Source organism: Eubalaena glacialis, chromosome 17, assembly GCF_028564815.1.
Source record: "Eubalaena glacialis isolate mEubGla1 chromosome 17, mEubGla1.1.hap2.+ XY, whole genome shotgun sequence".
Lineage (NCBI taxonomy): Eukaryota > Metazoa > Chordata > Mammalia > Artiodactyla > Balaenidae > Eubalaena > Eubalaena glacialis.
Genome location: NC_083732.1, coordinates 80,963,243 through 80,978,367, shown reverse-complemented (window position 1 = coordinate 80,978,367; position 15,125 = coordinate 80,963,243). Strand labels below are relative to the sequence as shown.

At 49.1% G+C, this 15,125-nt stretch overlaps 1 protein-coding gene across 2 annotated transcripts in view; it reads left to right on the top strand.

Moving 5' to 3' along the window:
* NDRG1 (N-myc downstream regulated 1) overlaps positions 1 to 15,125 on the top strand; it is a 57,068-nt gene that overhangs the window by 36,149 nt on the left and 5,794 nt on the right. For both annotated transcript variants that reach the window (XM_061172239.1, XM_061172240.1), the window contains 8 exons: positions 529 to 589; positions 1,681 to 1,767; positions 4,062 to 4,118; positions 6,901 to 7,004; positions 8,557 to 8,613; positions 9,437 to 9,488; positions 10,720 to 10,767; positions 11,887 to 11,922. In XM_061172239.1, the coding sequence (XP_061028222.1) occupies positions 529 to 589; positions 1,681 to 1,767; positions 4,062 to 4,118; positions 6,901 to 7,004; positions 8,557 to 8,613; positions 9,437 to 9,488; positions 10,720 to 10,767; positions 11,887 to 11,922 (502 nt within the window). The remainder of the gene's footprint in view (positions 1 to 528; positions 590 to 1,680; positions 1,768 to 4,061; positions 4,119 to 6,900; positions 7,005 to 8,556; positions 8,614 to 9,436; positions 9,489 to 10,719; positions 10,768 to 11,886; positions 11,923 to 15,125) is intronic.

Here is a 15,125-nt window from a genome sequence, read left to right as displayed (position 1 = left end):
CGCCTCTCTTCTTTTATTGCTTTCTCTTTCCCATGGAACATTCTGGAATAGGGTTGCCTGAACCCTCAACGTCTCCCTCCAGGCCTTTATTTCTTCAGGGCTCAAGGAAACCTCTTAGTGGAGCCTTTTGTACGATGATAACACCTCCAAGTTCTTGCCCAATTCATTTTCATTCCAAGTTTTAGAATCCAAAATAAAGCTGAAGAGCGGGAAGAAGCAGTTTGGTAAATAGGCCTTCCCGTAAATGACAGCGGGGCTGTCAGAGCCTGGCCGCGGTCGGGAGAGGAGTGAGGGAAAGGCATGAGTCTTTCCAAGGTCAAGGTCTTCTGTCCAGACATAAAGCATGATGCATTGCAGATCCTGCAGGGCACGTATGGCAGCGTGGTCCCACTTTGTCTAGCCTGCCAGCCACCCTCAGCGATGCCCACGACACACCCTTGGGGAGATGAGAGGGGCGGGGAAGATTTTCAAAGGGCGCTTCCCATCGCTCACTCCTTCTGGGACATGAATTTTTATTTCTCCTTCCAGACTGAAAAGCATCATTGGCATGGGAACCGGAGCGGGCGCCTACGTCCTCACTCGATTTGCTGTGAGTTCTTTCATTAAAAAAAAAAAAAAATTCTCTCTCTCTCTATATGCACAATATATATGTTTTAAATAAAATTAATTCAAGATTAAGGAAGAAAATTAGAAAAGCACCAAAAAAACTCCCCAAAAGGAAAAAGAAATGAGCCATAATTCCATTTCCCAAAGGAGAACCACAGTGCACTTCGGGGTGTGTGGTCCAGAGTTACGTATGCACGTGGGGTGTGTGGGTGCGCACTCACGTACACACCAGCAGCTCTTTCCCTTCACTGAAATGCCGCACGAGACATGTTCCTTGATCATCATCTTCGCTCGCTTCGCAGTGATTGTGGCCAGGTCCTCACGTCACTGAGTACTCTGCTGTGCTACTTCTTTGTGATAGCTGCACGGTTTTTGTAGTCAGGGAACTCTTGGACCCTGACTAATTCTAAACTAATCAGAGATATCTGTGTTAACATGACAGATGTCACTTATGTTACTAGGGGTCCAGGTCAGGTGCTGCTGGGTCCTTTGTATCCTTACCAAACAGTTGTTTCAAAATGCAGTGATGCTCATTTTATTCAACCATATGTCATCTGATGGCCTATTATTTGCTGGACTTTGCTAGAGGTTAGGCATGCTGGCACGAATACAAAATGGTCTGGCTGTCTAGGCTCTGAGCAGATAAAATAAGGTCTCAACTGTATCTTAGGTCTCTACCTCCACATCTCTGAGAAGTAATAGAATTCTTACTGATTACTGAAGAGCTGATTAGCTTGTCTGATTCATGAGGTCCATGGTATGATGTACCCATTTCACAGCTAGGGAAGCTGAGGGGCAGCAGGGTGAAGTGACTTGTCCCACGTAGGTCTGCCAAGCACATGTGCTCCTACTTCTCCTATGGTTTCCTCTTTCCGTTCTCTCAGGAACCCCATTTAGTGTCTACTAGGCTGGAACCTCAGTTTTGGAAGGGGGGCAGTGTTGAGAGCAGCAGCCTGCTCTGGGGGTCCACACGGGTCCTCTTCTGGTACTTTTCTCAGTCTTTGGTTTGACTTTAAAGTTCACAGTCTCTCAGATGGCTAGGTTGTCTCTCTCACTCCGTGTCTCCAATTGCAGCTGAACAACCCCGAGATGGTGGAGGGCCTCGTCCTCATCAACGTGAACCCTTGTGCGGAAGGCTGGATGGACTGGGCCGCCTCTAAGGTGAGGCTGGGGGCCTGGGTCGGGCAGGGGGTGTCCCAGTCTGCAGAGGGGCAGGTGTGCCTGACTCTGCCTGGAAGACAAAATGCAAGAGACCTCTCCTAGCCCCACCCCTTCACCACCCCCAGCAAAGAAAGCAGCTTTCCTCTGCTTGGCTTTGAATAGTGAACATGACCTCAGCCATGTGCCATTCAGATTTCAATAGGACACTGTCCTATGTCCAAGCCAGCGATATCAGTGGGACATGGGTCCCGAGCCAGCTTTTATAAGGACAACCTGGGTTAAGAAGTGTTCGCTGGGGACTTAGCATATGTTGGGCTTAGATCAAGATGCTGAGAATAAAAAGATGAACAAGACAAATGCCTGTCACCCCAGTCACCTACATATTATTAATGAAAAAGAAATACATATCTGGTACTGATTCTATGCCACTTAACTTTACAATAATAATAATTAGCTAACAAGTGTTGAATGTTTATCAGGTTCTCTTTATTAGCTAACAAGTGTTGAATGTTTATCGAGTTCTCTTTCTACTCTCCATGGCTATATCTGCATGACCTCATTCCATCCTCAGTCACTCCAGGAGTGGGGATTGTTATAACCACTTTACAGAGGAGGAAACTGAGGGTCACAGGGGTTAGGAAGCTGTCTAGGGCCGCACAGAGCCAGGCAGTGGGAGAACTGGGGCCGAACAAGATCCCTTGGAGTCTGTGGTCCTTGGAATCACCTCTGAGCTGGGCTCACCGCCGGCCCCATCTCTCCATCAGCAGGTGTCAAATGCCCGCCGAGACCCAAGCACCGCAGGTCTCGGAATGCAGAGCTAGCAGGACACATCCCTGCCTGGGGAAAGGGCCCGAGCTGTCTCAGGAAGCTGTGCTCTGGCTGGGTTCCTTGTTTATCTTTTAAAAAGATTATTGTTTTTTTTTCATAAAGGTCCCAGTATTTGCCAAGGAGAGGGGGAAACCATTCCAACTCTAACAGGACAAAGACTTTCAAGCCAGGGTGATCCTGGCCTCTCATTTTGAAAGTGTGTTTTTGCCAAGTTTGGGATGGCTGTTGGGGACAGGGGGTTTGAAGGTTTGAAGGGGTCCCCCCTCCCCCTACTTCCCACCCCATCCTGGCCACTGTGATATTTCATTTCTTCCTGGAACATTCCACCAGGATGAGGGGGCCCTTTCCTCCCACCGGCGTGATATTCAGGAGCGGAACACATTCCCTGTTTTTTATTTTGTTTTCCAGCAAAGGGAATGGCACTGCAGTCGGCCAGTTTGGCTTCTTGGTAGCTGTTCTGAGCCAGACATGGGGGCTGGGACGTTGACCACTGGCTAGAGTGGAGCCCGAGGGCTGTTTGGGGGGTTTTAGTATTTGCACCGTATCCTTCCTTTCCAGCCGCAGCCCTGGAAGAGGAAGACCTCTCCTGGGGGTCTAGTGTGTGTCAGGCACTGGGGTCTGATCCTGTGACATGTGTAGTTGCCATGTGTAACCCTCACCTTGGCCTTGTGACTCTGAAGCTCCTGGCATCCTGGTTACAGATGAGAGGGCTGAGGTCCAGTGGCTCTGCTACCCTCCCAGGGCCACACAGCTAGGAGGTGGCAGACGGGTCAACCTAGGTCCCCCAGGTCTAGAGCTTCTCTCCCCTATGGGTTCCTGCCTGACACTGAAGTTGGTCCACACACATTTATGGAGCTTCTGCTGTATGCCTAGCATTTACAGAGCTCTCACTGTGTACCTAGCATTTATGGAGCTTCTGCTGCACACCTAGCATTTATGGAGCTCCTGCTGTATGCCAAGCATTTATGGAGCTCCTGCTGTATACCTAGCATTGTCGGTGGGAGCAGGTAGAGAAGGTCAGTATATTCAGAGAGAGGAAACTGGCTTAAGAGGGAAAATCTAGAGGATGATACAGAAAGGATAGTTTGAGGTAAGCAGATCCTGGCGTGTAGACTGGGAGCTCAGTGTGTGTTTAGAAGTCATGGACAGGCCCCCTTTACTGAGGACTTGGTGAGCTGAGGCCTGACAAAAGCTGGGAGGACGTGGAGTCTTTGTTCAGACGCATTTTCCCCGCATCTCCTGTGCCCCGGGCTCTGAGAGTAAGGAATTGATGACCCTGCCTTCCAGGGCCCCAGGTCCAGTAAGTAACTGGAGACAGGTAACCGCCTTCCCATCCAGGGGGCGTCCTCAGACCTGAGTGCCAGGGAGCCCACACTGCGGCTCCGCCCCCAGGGCAGTGGGATTGGCCTGACCTTGTCCGGCTACTGTGAACGCCGGCTTTCTAATCCCTGTTTCTGTCCTCCCAGATCTCCGGATGGACCCAAGCCCTTCCAGACATGGTGATGTCTCACCTCTTCGGGAAGGTGAGCAGCGTGGCCTGGCGTTGTGTTGTTCAGTCCTGTGCTGCCAGGCATGTAGAGCGCGGAGATGGCCCAGGCACAGCAAGGGGCCGCTCCGTGTGACCCTCCTGAAATAGCCCATCGTTACTCATTCACAGTCGTCACGCCATTCCTTCTCTCTTGCTCTCCCTTTAACAGAAGTCTTTTTTTAACAGCTTTGTTGAAGTACAATACACTGCACATATTGCAATTTGACAATTTTGACAAATTTTGACATTCTGAAAACCATCACTGAAGCCATCACAGATGACTAACAAAATACCATAACCCCCAGAACTTCCTCTGTGATGCCTGGTAATCCTTCTCTCCCAGGTGACCTCTGATCTGCTTTGGGTCACTGTAGATTCATTTGCATTTCCTAGATTTTTATGTAAACAGTATCAGTACGCGCTCTTTTATTTTTAAATCTGGCTTCTTTCACTCACCGTTAAATTACTTTGCGATCCATCCATGTCACTGGGCGAATCAAGAGTTCGTCCCTTTCAGTGCTGAGTGGTGTTCTGTGGTATGGGTGTACCAGAGGCTGCCTCTCCATTCACCTGTCGATGGACATTTGGGTTCTTTCCAATTCTGGGCTATAACAAAGCCTACAGCAAACACATCCGTGCAATTTGCTGTGTGTCAGCCTTGGTCCTAAGGACTCTATGACCCGTATGAGAAGGACCTTTTATTCCTAGTTATGGATCTATTTTTTTTCCCAGTTGTACATGAGGAAGCTGAGACCAGAGAGGTTGAGTGAGCTGTGTGAGGTCTCACAGCCAGAGAGAGGGGCTGGGATTGGAGCCTATGAGTCTGGCTCCAGTGTGGGTCCCGTAACCATCTGTGCCTCTGCTGGTACCTGGCTCTCAGACGGGCTGTGGTGCACTTATCCCCACTGAGCATCGGCTGAGCCAAGCCCCTGGCAGCATGCGAGTGGTGTGTGGTTCTACCCTGTCACCCGGCCAGCGTGGCCCCTGACTCTGGCTTTGTACCTCCTGCTGGGCTGGAGGATGTACTGCTCTGATGCACGGGTCTGATGTGGCCCTCAAGTTGCCCAGCTTGAGGTGACTTGCTCTGTTCACCGTGTGTGGCGCACACACCACTGTTTGCTCCTTAGCTGAAGAGTGTGACCGTCTGGCCTGTGACCATATGACACCCAGGGAAGCAGAGGTTTTGCTGGGTTGCTGAAGTGTACACTGTGTTTGGTCCTTGTGTTAGTTTCCTGTGGCTGCTCTAACAAAGTACTACAAACCGGGTGGCTTAAAACAACCGAAATATATCCTCTCTCAGTTCTGGGGGCCAGAAGTCTGAAACCGAGTGTTGGCCGGGCCATACTCCTCCAGTGGTACTAGGGGAGGATCCTTCCTTGCTTCTTCCGGCTTCTGGTAGCCTCAGCCTTCCTCGGCTTGTGGTTTCTCACTCCAGTCTATGCCTCCATCTTTGCATGGCTTTCTCTGTGTCTGTTTCAAATCTCCCTCTGCCTTTCTCTTACAAGGACACTTGTCACTGGATTTAGAACCTACCGGCATAATGCAGGATGACCTCATCTCTGGATCCTTAACTTAAATTACGTCTGCAAAGTCCTTTTTTCCAAATAACATTCGCAGAGTCCAGGAATTTGATGTGCAACATGTCCTTGGGGCCATCTTGTAGCCCACTAGAGTCCTCTTTCCTTTTTCATGCTTCCTTTCACGGTTTGCAATACATTTTCTCCACCCTGAGTGTATAATCTGAATCTGATAGCAATATGGGAAAGCTCAGAGCCAGCATCTGTATTTTCTTGGAAGAGGGGTGTCAAGCATAGAGTGAGAACTTTGCCTGACTGTACCCCAAATTACCTGGGGTATCTGTTGGTACCCCTGAGTTGCTGCAGCTGTGTTTCAATCTGTAACCCCAGCACAATTCCTCGGACTATTTTTTTCCTGACGTTTTTTGAGGAAAAGCTGGTCTCTCTGTTGCTTCAGTGACCGTGGACTGTCTTGACGCAGCTCAGGGAGACGTGGGCCCCCCTTTCTCCCTCTCGCTCCTGATCTGGTCGTTGTCAATCGCATCAGGCCCTTTCGTGAAACCTGTAGCATCCGCTGTTGCACAAATGAGAAACAGAGCAAGCTCATAACTTGTTTGTTTGTCCCAAATCACATTCCAAAAGGAACCAGGGAGAGGGAAGGCTGAGGCCAGCCTTCTGCAGGGGTCTGGTTGGCCCTCGTGGGAATCAAGATTGCCCTTCATTCCGGCAACTTCCTGTCGCATGAGTTGGTTTTGTTTTGCAAACATGAAAAACTTCTTTTCACCTCTCCCCATTAAAAAGAAAATAATAGTAATTGCTAACAGTCGCCTCGATGTGAGCTTTCCGGAGTGGCCAACCTCTGATAAATCCTACAGCTTGATGAAGTGGGTCATGTCATCCCCACTCTTTTTTTTAAAAGGGAGCTGAGGCTCAGAGAGGCGAAGCACTCGCCCAATTAAGGGGCAGTGACGGAGCCAAGAGGACTGACTTCAGATCAAAACTACTGAAGTCTGAGCCCAGAAGGGCGTGCTTGCCCCTCCAGCTTTGCGTTCCCTCTGCTGCCAGCTGATATTCAGACATCAGTCTGCATCTGGGTGCGGCTTCCGCTTTCCCGAAGGTTCCCTCAGGCTCCATAGCAGGCTCACGGAATGGGCATTACTGCCTTCACTACGTAGCTGAATAACCTGAAGACTGGTGAGGGTAGTGACCGGCCCGTGGCCGCAGTTCCCACGAACGACATTCTCCCCTCTGTCAATGCAGGAGGAAATGCAGAATAACGTGGAGGTCGTCCACACCTGCCGCCAGCACATCGTGAACGACATGAACCCCGGCAACCTGCACCTGTTCATCAACGTCTACAACAGGTACCAGGATGCCGCTGGGCCACACGATGGCCGCTTGTCAGGCTCCTTTTGTAGGTCCGGAACAAACATGGGGCAAGAGAGGAGGGATTATAAAATTAATATAAGATGCAGCCCCTGAGCAAATAGATGAACAGAACAAGCGTGCCCAGTAAGGGACCCTGGGAAGTCAGGTGCCTCCTGGAGTTTTGAGTGCTTTGCAAGGAGCTGAACTTCTACTCTAGACCACCAGGGGCGCACGCAGGAGTGGGAACAGTCATATCACAAAGGGTTTGCGTCCACGCCTGTGCCAGCGCTGACCCTAAGGAAGGTCTGGATGTGGGGAGAGCTGAGAGGGAGGGTGGCAGAGCACTGGGGGAGGACGGGAAGAATCCAGGGAGGCTGCTGGGAGGCGAAGGAGTCACTCCAAGGATAAGGACACCTGAGCATGGCCTTTGGCGAGGGTGCAGCCCTCTTAAGGATACCTGAGTGCTGGTCTGGGGCTCAGCTAGGGGAGGGGACAGCTCGGGGCCACTGGGAGCAGCCAGGGGTTCTGGAATCTCCAGGGAACTCAGCCTGCCGCTTCCACAGAGGGGGCAGGAATAAGCCTCCTGGGCTCTGTGTCGCTCACATGTTAATAACTTGACTTCATGAAGGGCATTCGTGTCCCTTTCCTCTTACCCTCCACCCAGCCTCAGTGCAGGGGGGACTGGTAATGGCCCCAGCGTGTAACCAAAGACACGGAGGCTGAGTGCTCATTTTTTCAGCAAGCGCTAAGCGAGGACTGGAGTGGGCAGGCTTTCGGCTGGGCAGTGGGCACCCAGAGGAGACGCGCAACAACCCCTCGCAGCCCCACATGCTGCGGGGACGAACTGGTGCCTCTGAAAAACCCTATGACGAGGGTGCTCTCACCGTCATTTCCTGCTGAGGAAGCGAAGGCACAGAGAGGTTCGACCTCCTGCCCAAGGTCACACAGCTAGGAAGCAGAGGCGTGTGATTTGAATGCAGCCGGGCTGGCTCCGGGCTGTGAGCTGGGAAAGGGTGTCTCATGGTAGGAGCTGCCAGGCAGGGAGAGGCTGGTGTCCGTCTACAGGGGAGAGTAATGGAGCCACACTGGGTACAGTGGGAGACCATGGGAGGGTTTAAAATGAGGGAGTGAAAGGATCAGGTCTGAGTTCTAAAGAGTTGGTTTGGTTACTATGTAGAGGACTCCGAGTTGGGGGCGAGAGTGAGAGTGAGGCTAAGAGAAGAGGCTGGACACCATTTGGGAGGTAGAGGCTCCTACTAGGGGGGAACGGGAAGCAGGGACCCTCTGTAGAGGAGGATGCGATTTGTACATAAAAGGAAAAAAGCAGATGGGGGACAATGAGGGGGGGGTCCATGAGTCCCGCTGTCTCTGAAGCCACTTCTATGGACCCAGAGAGGCTGGGGTGGGACTTCACACAGCTTGGGATGTAGGTGGCTGTTTGCCAGAGCGACCAGTGCAGGAGCTCCTGGGATTGGCTCGGTGGGAGGGGCTTCCTCCAGGGGAGGGTCTGCTGACGTAAAGGTATGTTTGTTTGTTGTTTGTCTGTAGCCGGCGGGACCTGGAGATCGAGCGGCCGATGCCCGGAACCCACACGGTCACCCTGCAGTGAGTTGCCCTTCTCTCCTGCAGCATCTCTTTAGCTGTGCTCACCGTTGCCGGCAGCGCCTTAGTTCTGAGTTTGGCAGGACTGCCCCCCTTGTGCTAGGACAGCCCAGTCAGCGAGAACTGCGTGGATTCTGCCCAGGGACTGGGCACGGCCCAGCCTCACTCGCCTTCTCCTTGTGCAGGAATTTGGTTTGTAGGGTGTCCCTGAGAGCTTGGTGGGGGAGCCTTGGATCTCAAACAAGGAATGCTAATAACCACAACTGGACAGAATTTATGAAGCACCTACTCTATGCCCAATACTGTGTGAGGCTTTGCTTCACAGAGCCTGGAGATGAATAAGACATAGGACCCACCCTGAAGTGCCCTATAAAGCTAGAAGGAAAAGACAGTCGTGGGTACAGCCACCTGGATTCCAACAGTAACAACTATGTCTTTTTATAGTTCCTTAAGTGAACCATATTATTTGACACCTGAACTTGGCACATGCCATTTTCTTTGTCAGGCATGTCATTTTCATCTCTGTTTTTGATTGCTGGCAAAGTCCTACTCATCCTTCCTTGCGGAGAGGGTGCTTGAAAATAAAACATCAGGGCATAGAAATTCTCTGGCTGAAATTCATACTAAGGTGTAAATGACTACTAACCCATTTTTTCCTAAGAATAAAGCAGAGGCTAGAGAATGAAGGTAGTAAAAGAGCCAAAGGTACTGGGGAAAACAAAGTATTTTTTTTTTTTAGAATTCTGGCCCCAGCCTGGCAGGGCTGGGAGCATGAGAATCTTTCAGTGAACCTTGTGTTAACTCCCCCTTGTCTCCCTGCCCCCAGGTGTCCTGCTTTGTTGGTGGTTGGGGACAGTTCTCCTGCTGTGGACGCTGTGGTATGTAGAAATCAACCACTGGTTTCTGTGCTTAACTCAACGGTCCAATTCTGGTTACCTTGGTATGAAGTCTCCCTGCCCACCCTCTTCCCCTCCTCTGCTCCCATCAGGGCAAGTGACATCTTCTAGATGCCATATTGGCCTTTGGTCAGAGGGCCCAGCCACCAGCCTCCTTCCCTGGTGACTGCCAGCCCTAGTTGCTTGGCAGTGGGGCCTCTGTCTCCTCTCCCAGGCCCCCTCACCTGCCGATCTGCCTCCCACTGGCTTGTTTATATGGGCGTGTTTCCGCTTGGCTTCCTGGCCAGGAGACTGTCTGCGCGTTTGGGAATCAGGTGGAGCTTTCAGACCTGGTTGGAGCCTGACCATCTGGTGGGGCAGACAGGCATCTGTGGAGCGGGGCTTAGGAAAGGTTTTCTGGCTCATTTCACCCCTTAATTCCCACCTGTGATGTGGCGGAGGCAAAACAGGACTCCATCTTTCCAACACCCCCATAGCCGAGGACACGGGAGACTTGGGGGCTAGTGGGCGGAGTCCTAGAGTAGTGACATGCCTTGTGCAGTAGGCTAGAGCAGGGTCAGCAAATGTTCAGTTAGTAAAGACCTGGGGTATCCAAATGAACCATGAATTTCTTGCAATCTAGTCCACTGGACGTAATCATAAGATGCATCAATAAAGATATATTGTTTACGTTAAAGGAGGTGATAATTCTACCGTAGGCATTTTGAACATCACAGGTTACGGGTGGGTATTTTGCCCACTTCTGGATGCACTTTTAAGAGGGTCATTGACAAATTGAAGAAAGAAACCATCTTGGTGGATATGATTTCATTTGAAGAATGGTTGTCGGGACTGGGGATGTTGAATCTAAAGAATTACTGGCAGCAGCTGGTTAAACAAGCCCATTCATTTAGCAGCTGTTTCTGGAGCACCTTCTACATTTTAGCTAATCTTCACAACAGCCCTTTGAAAAAGATATAATCCCCATTTTATTGATGAGGAAACTGAGGCTCAAAGAAGTTAAGTAACTTGTCCAAGGTCACACAGCTAGTGATGGTAGGGCTGGAATTTAAAGCCACCTCTGTTGAATCCTAAAGCCCACATTCTTTCTTCCATGACAGTAGGAATACTGGAGCTCCTGATGATGGTGGCAGAGTGGCAGGGAGGGGGGAAAATTTATGACTTTGGCTCCAGGTAGACAATTTGCAAATTTCTTCTCCCTCTTCTTGTCTAGGTGGAGTGCAACTCGAAACTGGACCCAACGAAGACCACTCTTCTCAAGGTACAGGGAAAATGATGGAGGGTTACGTTTGTTCTTTCTCAGAAATCCCTAAGTTTCCTGCAGAATTGAGTTGTGCCTGATTATGGCAAAGCTGGTGGTCAGAAATCACAGAAATGGTGAATTAATGTGTCTGTTCACAAACATCTATTGGGCGCTGGCTGGTAACCCAAGGCTGCAAAGATGAGGGGATCCCTCTCTGGCACCCCAGGAGTTTACGGGCTGCCGGCCATGGTGCTCTGAAGAGGGATGGATAGGAATTGTGTGGGCGGGGCCTGATTCTAGACAGACTCTCCCCACTGCACCACCCCGCCCTGCTGAATGGGCCCCTGGAGTTCTGTCACTGCGTTCCCGTTGGGCTGAAGGCTGCCCCAAGTTAGCTGACCTTGAGGCTAGCCCTTGGGATTTAGTCTTGAGACTCTGGGCTATAGGCTGGCCACAGCCCCACTCACTCTCACCAAGACCTTCCAGTCCTATTTCCCCATCCTCACCTCGCTGCCCAAGTGCTCCAGAGCCCTGGGCTTTGGATAAATATTCACACGTGCCTGGAATGGCTTTACGCAGTGATGGCTTTGGGTTTGGTGTTTTACTAGCAACTCTGGAAATTATAGCATTTACCAAGGGTGGCCAACCAGGAGCCCCATCAGGCCTGAAGCCTTGAATCTTGCAGTTTCCTTCTGAGGGGTCTTTAAAGAGATTGTGTGTCCAGGGCCTCATGCAGTGAATTCTTTTTGGTCAGACAGACCCTGGCCAGAACTTTGCAAGTTCCTCAAGTTCTCTCTGGCACAGTTTCTGCCTCTAAAGTAGGACAGTCGTCCCTTCCAGGGTTTTTGGGGAGCAGAGTGAAATCATCTACAGGGCCTAGCACAGCGCCTCGCCTGTTGTAAGCTGCAAGTAATGGTTGCCAAGAAGGCAGAGTTTAATGCCGAGACGGATAGTAACCAAAGCAGGCGTGCCAGGTGAGGTGGGTGTTTCCCCACCTGTAACATGTCCAGGCCCCCCTCAGCAAGGCAGGCCTGGGGCAGGGCAGCAGGCAGAGTGGATGCCCATTTGGAGCTGGTCCACAGAGCCAGCATCCCCTCCACTGAGGCCTTTGGCACTAACCAGCTTTCTTTCTCCCAGATGGCGGATTGTGGCGGCCTCCCACAGATCTCCCAGGTGAGTTACACCTGTCCCCACTCCCCAGGTGGAGGGCATGTGCCTCTGTGACCTGTTACCCCCCTTTCCCTCACTGCCTGCTGGCCGCCCACCTTGCTATTACCTCTGATGACACATTTGGACCTGTTACCGTTTATAAAAGGCGCTTGCACGTCAGGACTTACTTGGTCCTCCCCCAGAAGCCCCTGTGGAGTAGTTGATGCTGGCGTTCACAGGGGTGAAGGGATTTGCCAAGTGGACACAGCTTGGCAGTCATGCACCAGAATCTAGGTATGCCTGACCCCAAAGACCACAGGCTTCCGCTGGAGCCACAGGCTCCTGGAGCCCAGGGCCAAAGCAGGGAGCGCAGAGAGGAGATGGACCAAAGGGTGTGTTTCTGTGTTTGTGTCTGTGTGTGTCTGTGTGTGTGCATGCACATGTGTATATGTGTGTATGTGAGTATGTATATGTATACATGTATGCATATGTGTGTATGTGAGTATGTATATGTATACATGTATGCATATGTGTGTATGTGAGTATGTATATGTATGCATATGTGTGTATGTATATGTATACATGTATGCACATGTGTGTATGTGAGTATGTATATGTATACATGTATGCATATGTGTGTATGTGAGTATGTATATGTATACATGTATGCATATGTGTGTATGTGAGTATGTATATGTATACATGTATGCATATGTGTGTATGTGAGTATGTATATGTATACATGTATGCATATGTGTGTATGTGAGTATGTATATGTATACATGTATGCATATGTGTGTATGTGAGTATGTATATGTATGCATATGTGTGTGTATGTATATGTATACATGTATGCACATGTGTGTATGTGAGTATGTATATGTATACATGTATGCACATGTGTGTATGTGAGTATGTATATGTATACATGTATGCATATGTGTGTATGTGAATATGTATACATGTATGCATATGTGTGTATGTATATGTATACATGTATGCATATGTGTGTATGTGAATATGTATACATGTATGCATGTGTGTGTATACATGTATGCATATGTGTGTATGTGAGTATGTATATGTATGCATATGTGTGTGTATGTATACATGTATGCACATGTGTGTATGTGAGTATGTATATGTATACATGTATGCATATGTGTGTATGTGAGTATGTATATGTATACATGTATGCATATGTGTGTGAGAGTATGTATATGTATACATGTATGCATATGTGTGTGAGAATGTATATGTATACATGTATGCATATGTGTGTATGTGAGTATGTATATGTATACATGTATGCATATGTGTGTGAGTATGTATATGTATACATGTATGCATATGTGTGTATGTGAGTATGTATATGTATGCATATGTGTGTGTATGTATATGTATACATGTATGCACATGTGTGTATGTGAGTATGTATATGTATACATGTATGCATATGTGTGTATGTATATGTATACATGTATGCATATGTGTGTATGTGAGTATGTATATGTATACATGTATGCATGTGTGTGAGTATGTATATGTATACATGTATGCATATGTGTGTTTGTGAGTATGTATATGTATACATGTATGCATATGTGTGTATGTGAGTATGTATATGTATACATGTATGCATATGTGTGTATGTGAGTATGTATATGTATACATGTATGCATATGTGTGTATGTATGTATATGTATACATGTATGCATATGTGTGTACGCACATATAAACATATCAATCATTGTAGTGCGTTTGCTGCACGATAACTGTCCCCTCCAAGTCTCCACCCATAAATACCACACCCCAACCTAACAAGTGAATGAATTTTTTATCTCTTCTTATAATTTTCTATCATTACAGTTTTGTACTCTATCTTACAATGAAATACTTTGCGCATTTTGGGTTGTCTTTTCCACCAAACTGTGCCCTGCCCCTCTTTCTCCCTCCAGTCCTGAAAGGGACTTCAGAGCTTCGGTAATCCAGCGATTTCTCAATCGGATGTGTGCCTTCTTCTAGCTCTAGGTGCCCCCCAAGTCCTGACACGTCCCCCTGAGCTCCCTGGGAGCCTCCCTTCCAGAGTGAGCACGCACAGTGGCCTTGGATGGCTCTCTTAATTTCTGTTTCCAGTGTCTCTCTCTGCTCCCACTGGCAAAGAACAAAATATTTTCAACTTTTTAACTGCTGTTGTGTTTTGCCCGTTTGATAGCTGGAGTAGCCAGAGAAGGATGGGATGTCTCAGTTTCTGGAGGGAACAGATGGGTTTCCAGTAGAGCCCTGCTTAGATGTAAACAGGAATTAATACCTGCACACTAGTGACGGAGCCGTTTATCCACCCAGCCTGCTTGACACTCCTACTGAGACAGTGCAGCTTAAGTTGGCTGCAGAGAAGGGGCGCCATTTTTCTTTCCACCTATACTCCCTTCCTTCCTCTCTCCTTTCCTTCCTTTATTCTTTCTCTACTTGAAATGAGAAAAATCTAACTCTATCCATAGTTAAAACACGTTTTCTATGTCATGGCAGGAGCTGAGCTAGCCCAGGTTCCCAGGAGAGCAGCCCAGTGGGGACCAATAGCTGTGTAATCCCTCCTCCTCCTGCCCTTGCAAGTTGGGTGTGTTTTTACAAAGGGCGTTCCCATCCTTCATTCCATTCAATCCTTGCAACAGTCTTTAGAGGGTGGAAGAGCATGCCTTCTATCACAGTCACAGAAGGGGAAACTGAGGCTAACTGATGGGAGAGATTGCCCTTGATCAACCAAGGGGAGCCGAGTTTGGGCCCAGATATTCTTTTCCAAGCCTGTCCTCTTGTTTCTGTCCGCCATGTTGAACACAGATGTCCCTGCAACTCTCGTCCCCTTCTTACAATCATCACGTGACCCCCAGAGGCCAATTGCAGCACAGTCTCTTCTTTAAATGTCATTTGGCTCTTTGAGAACAGTGGCAGGAGTTGGTGGAGGTGGGCAGGGACACTCCCTCCCCGATGACTGCTCACCAGTGAAATGAGAGGGTGTGAGAATAGACCCAGGACATTGCATTTAAGAGTTGGAATTAATTAGCCTGCGAATATGGCCTTCACCTCCCGTTTAGATTAAATTAAATTTTTGAGATTAATTGGTAGAACTGGGTGTGTTCTCAGCATTCCCAACTCATTTTACTTAAAGTAGCCCAGTTGATTGATTGATTTGTCTGTCCACCTATCCATCTATCCATCCATCCATTCAT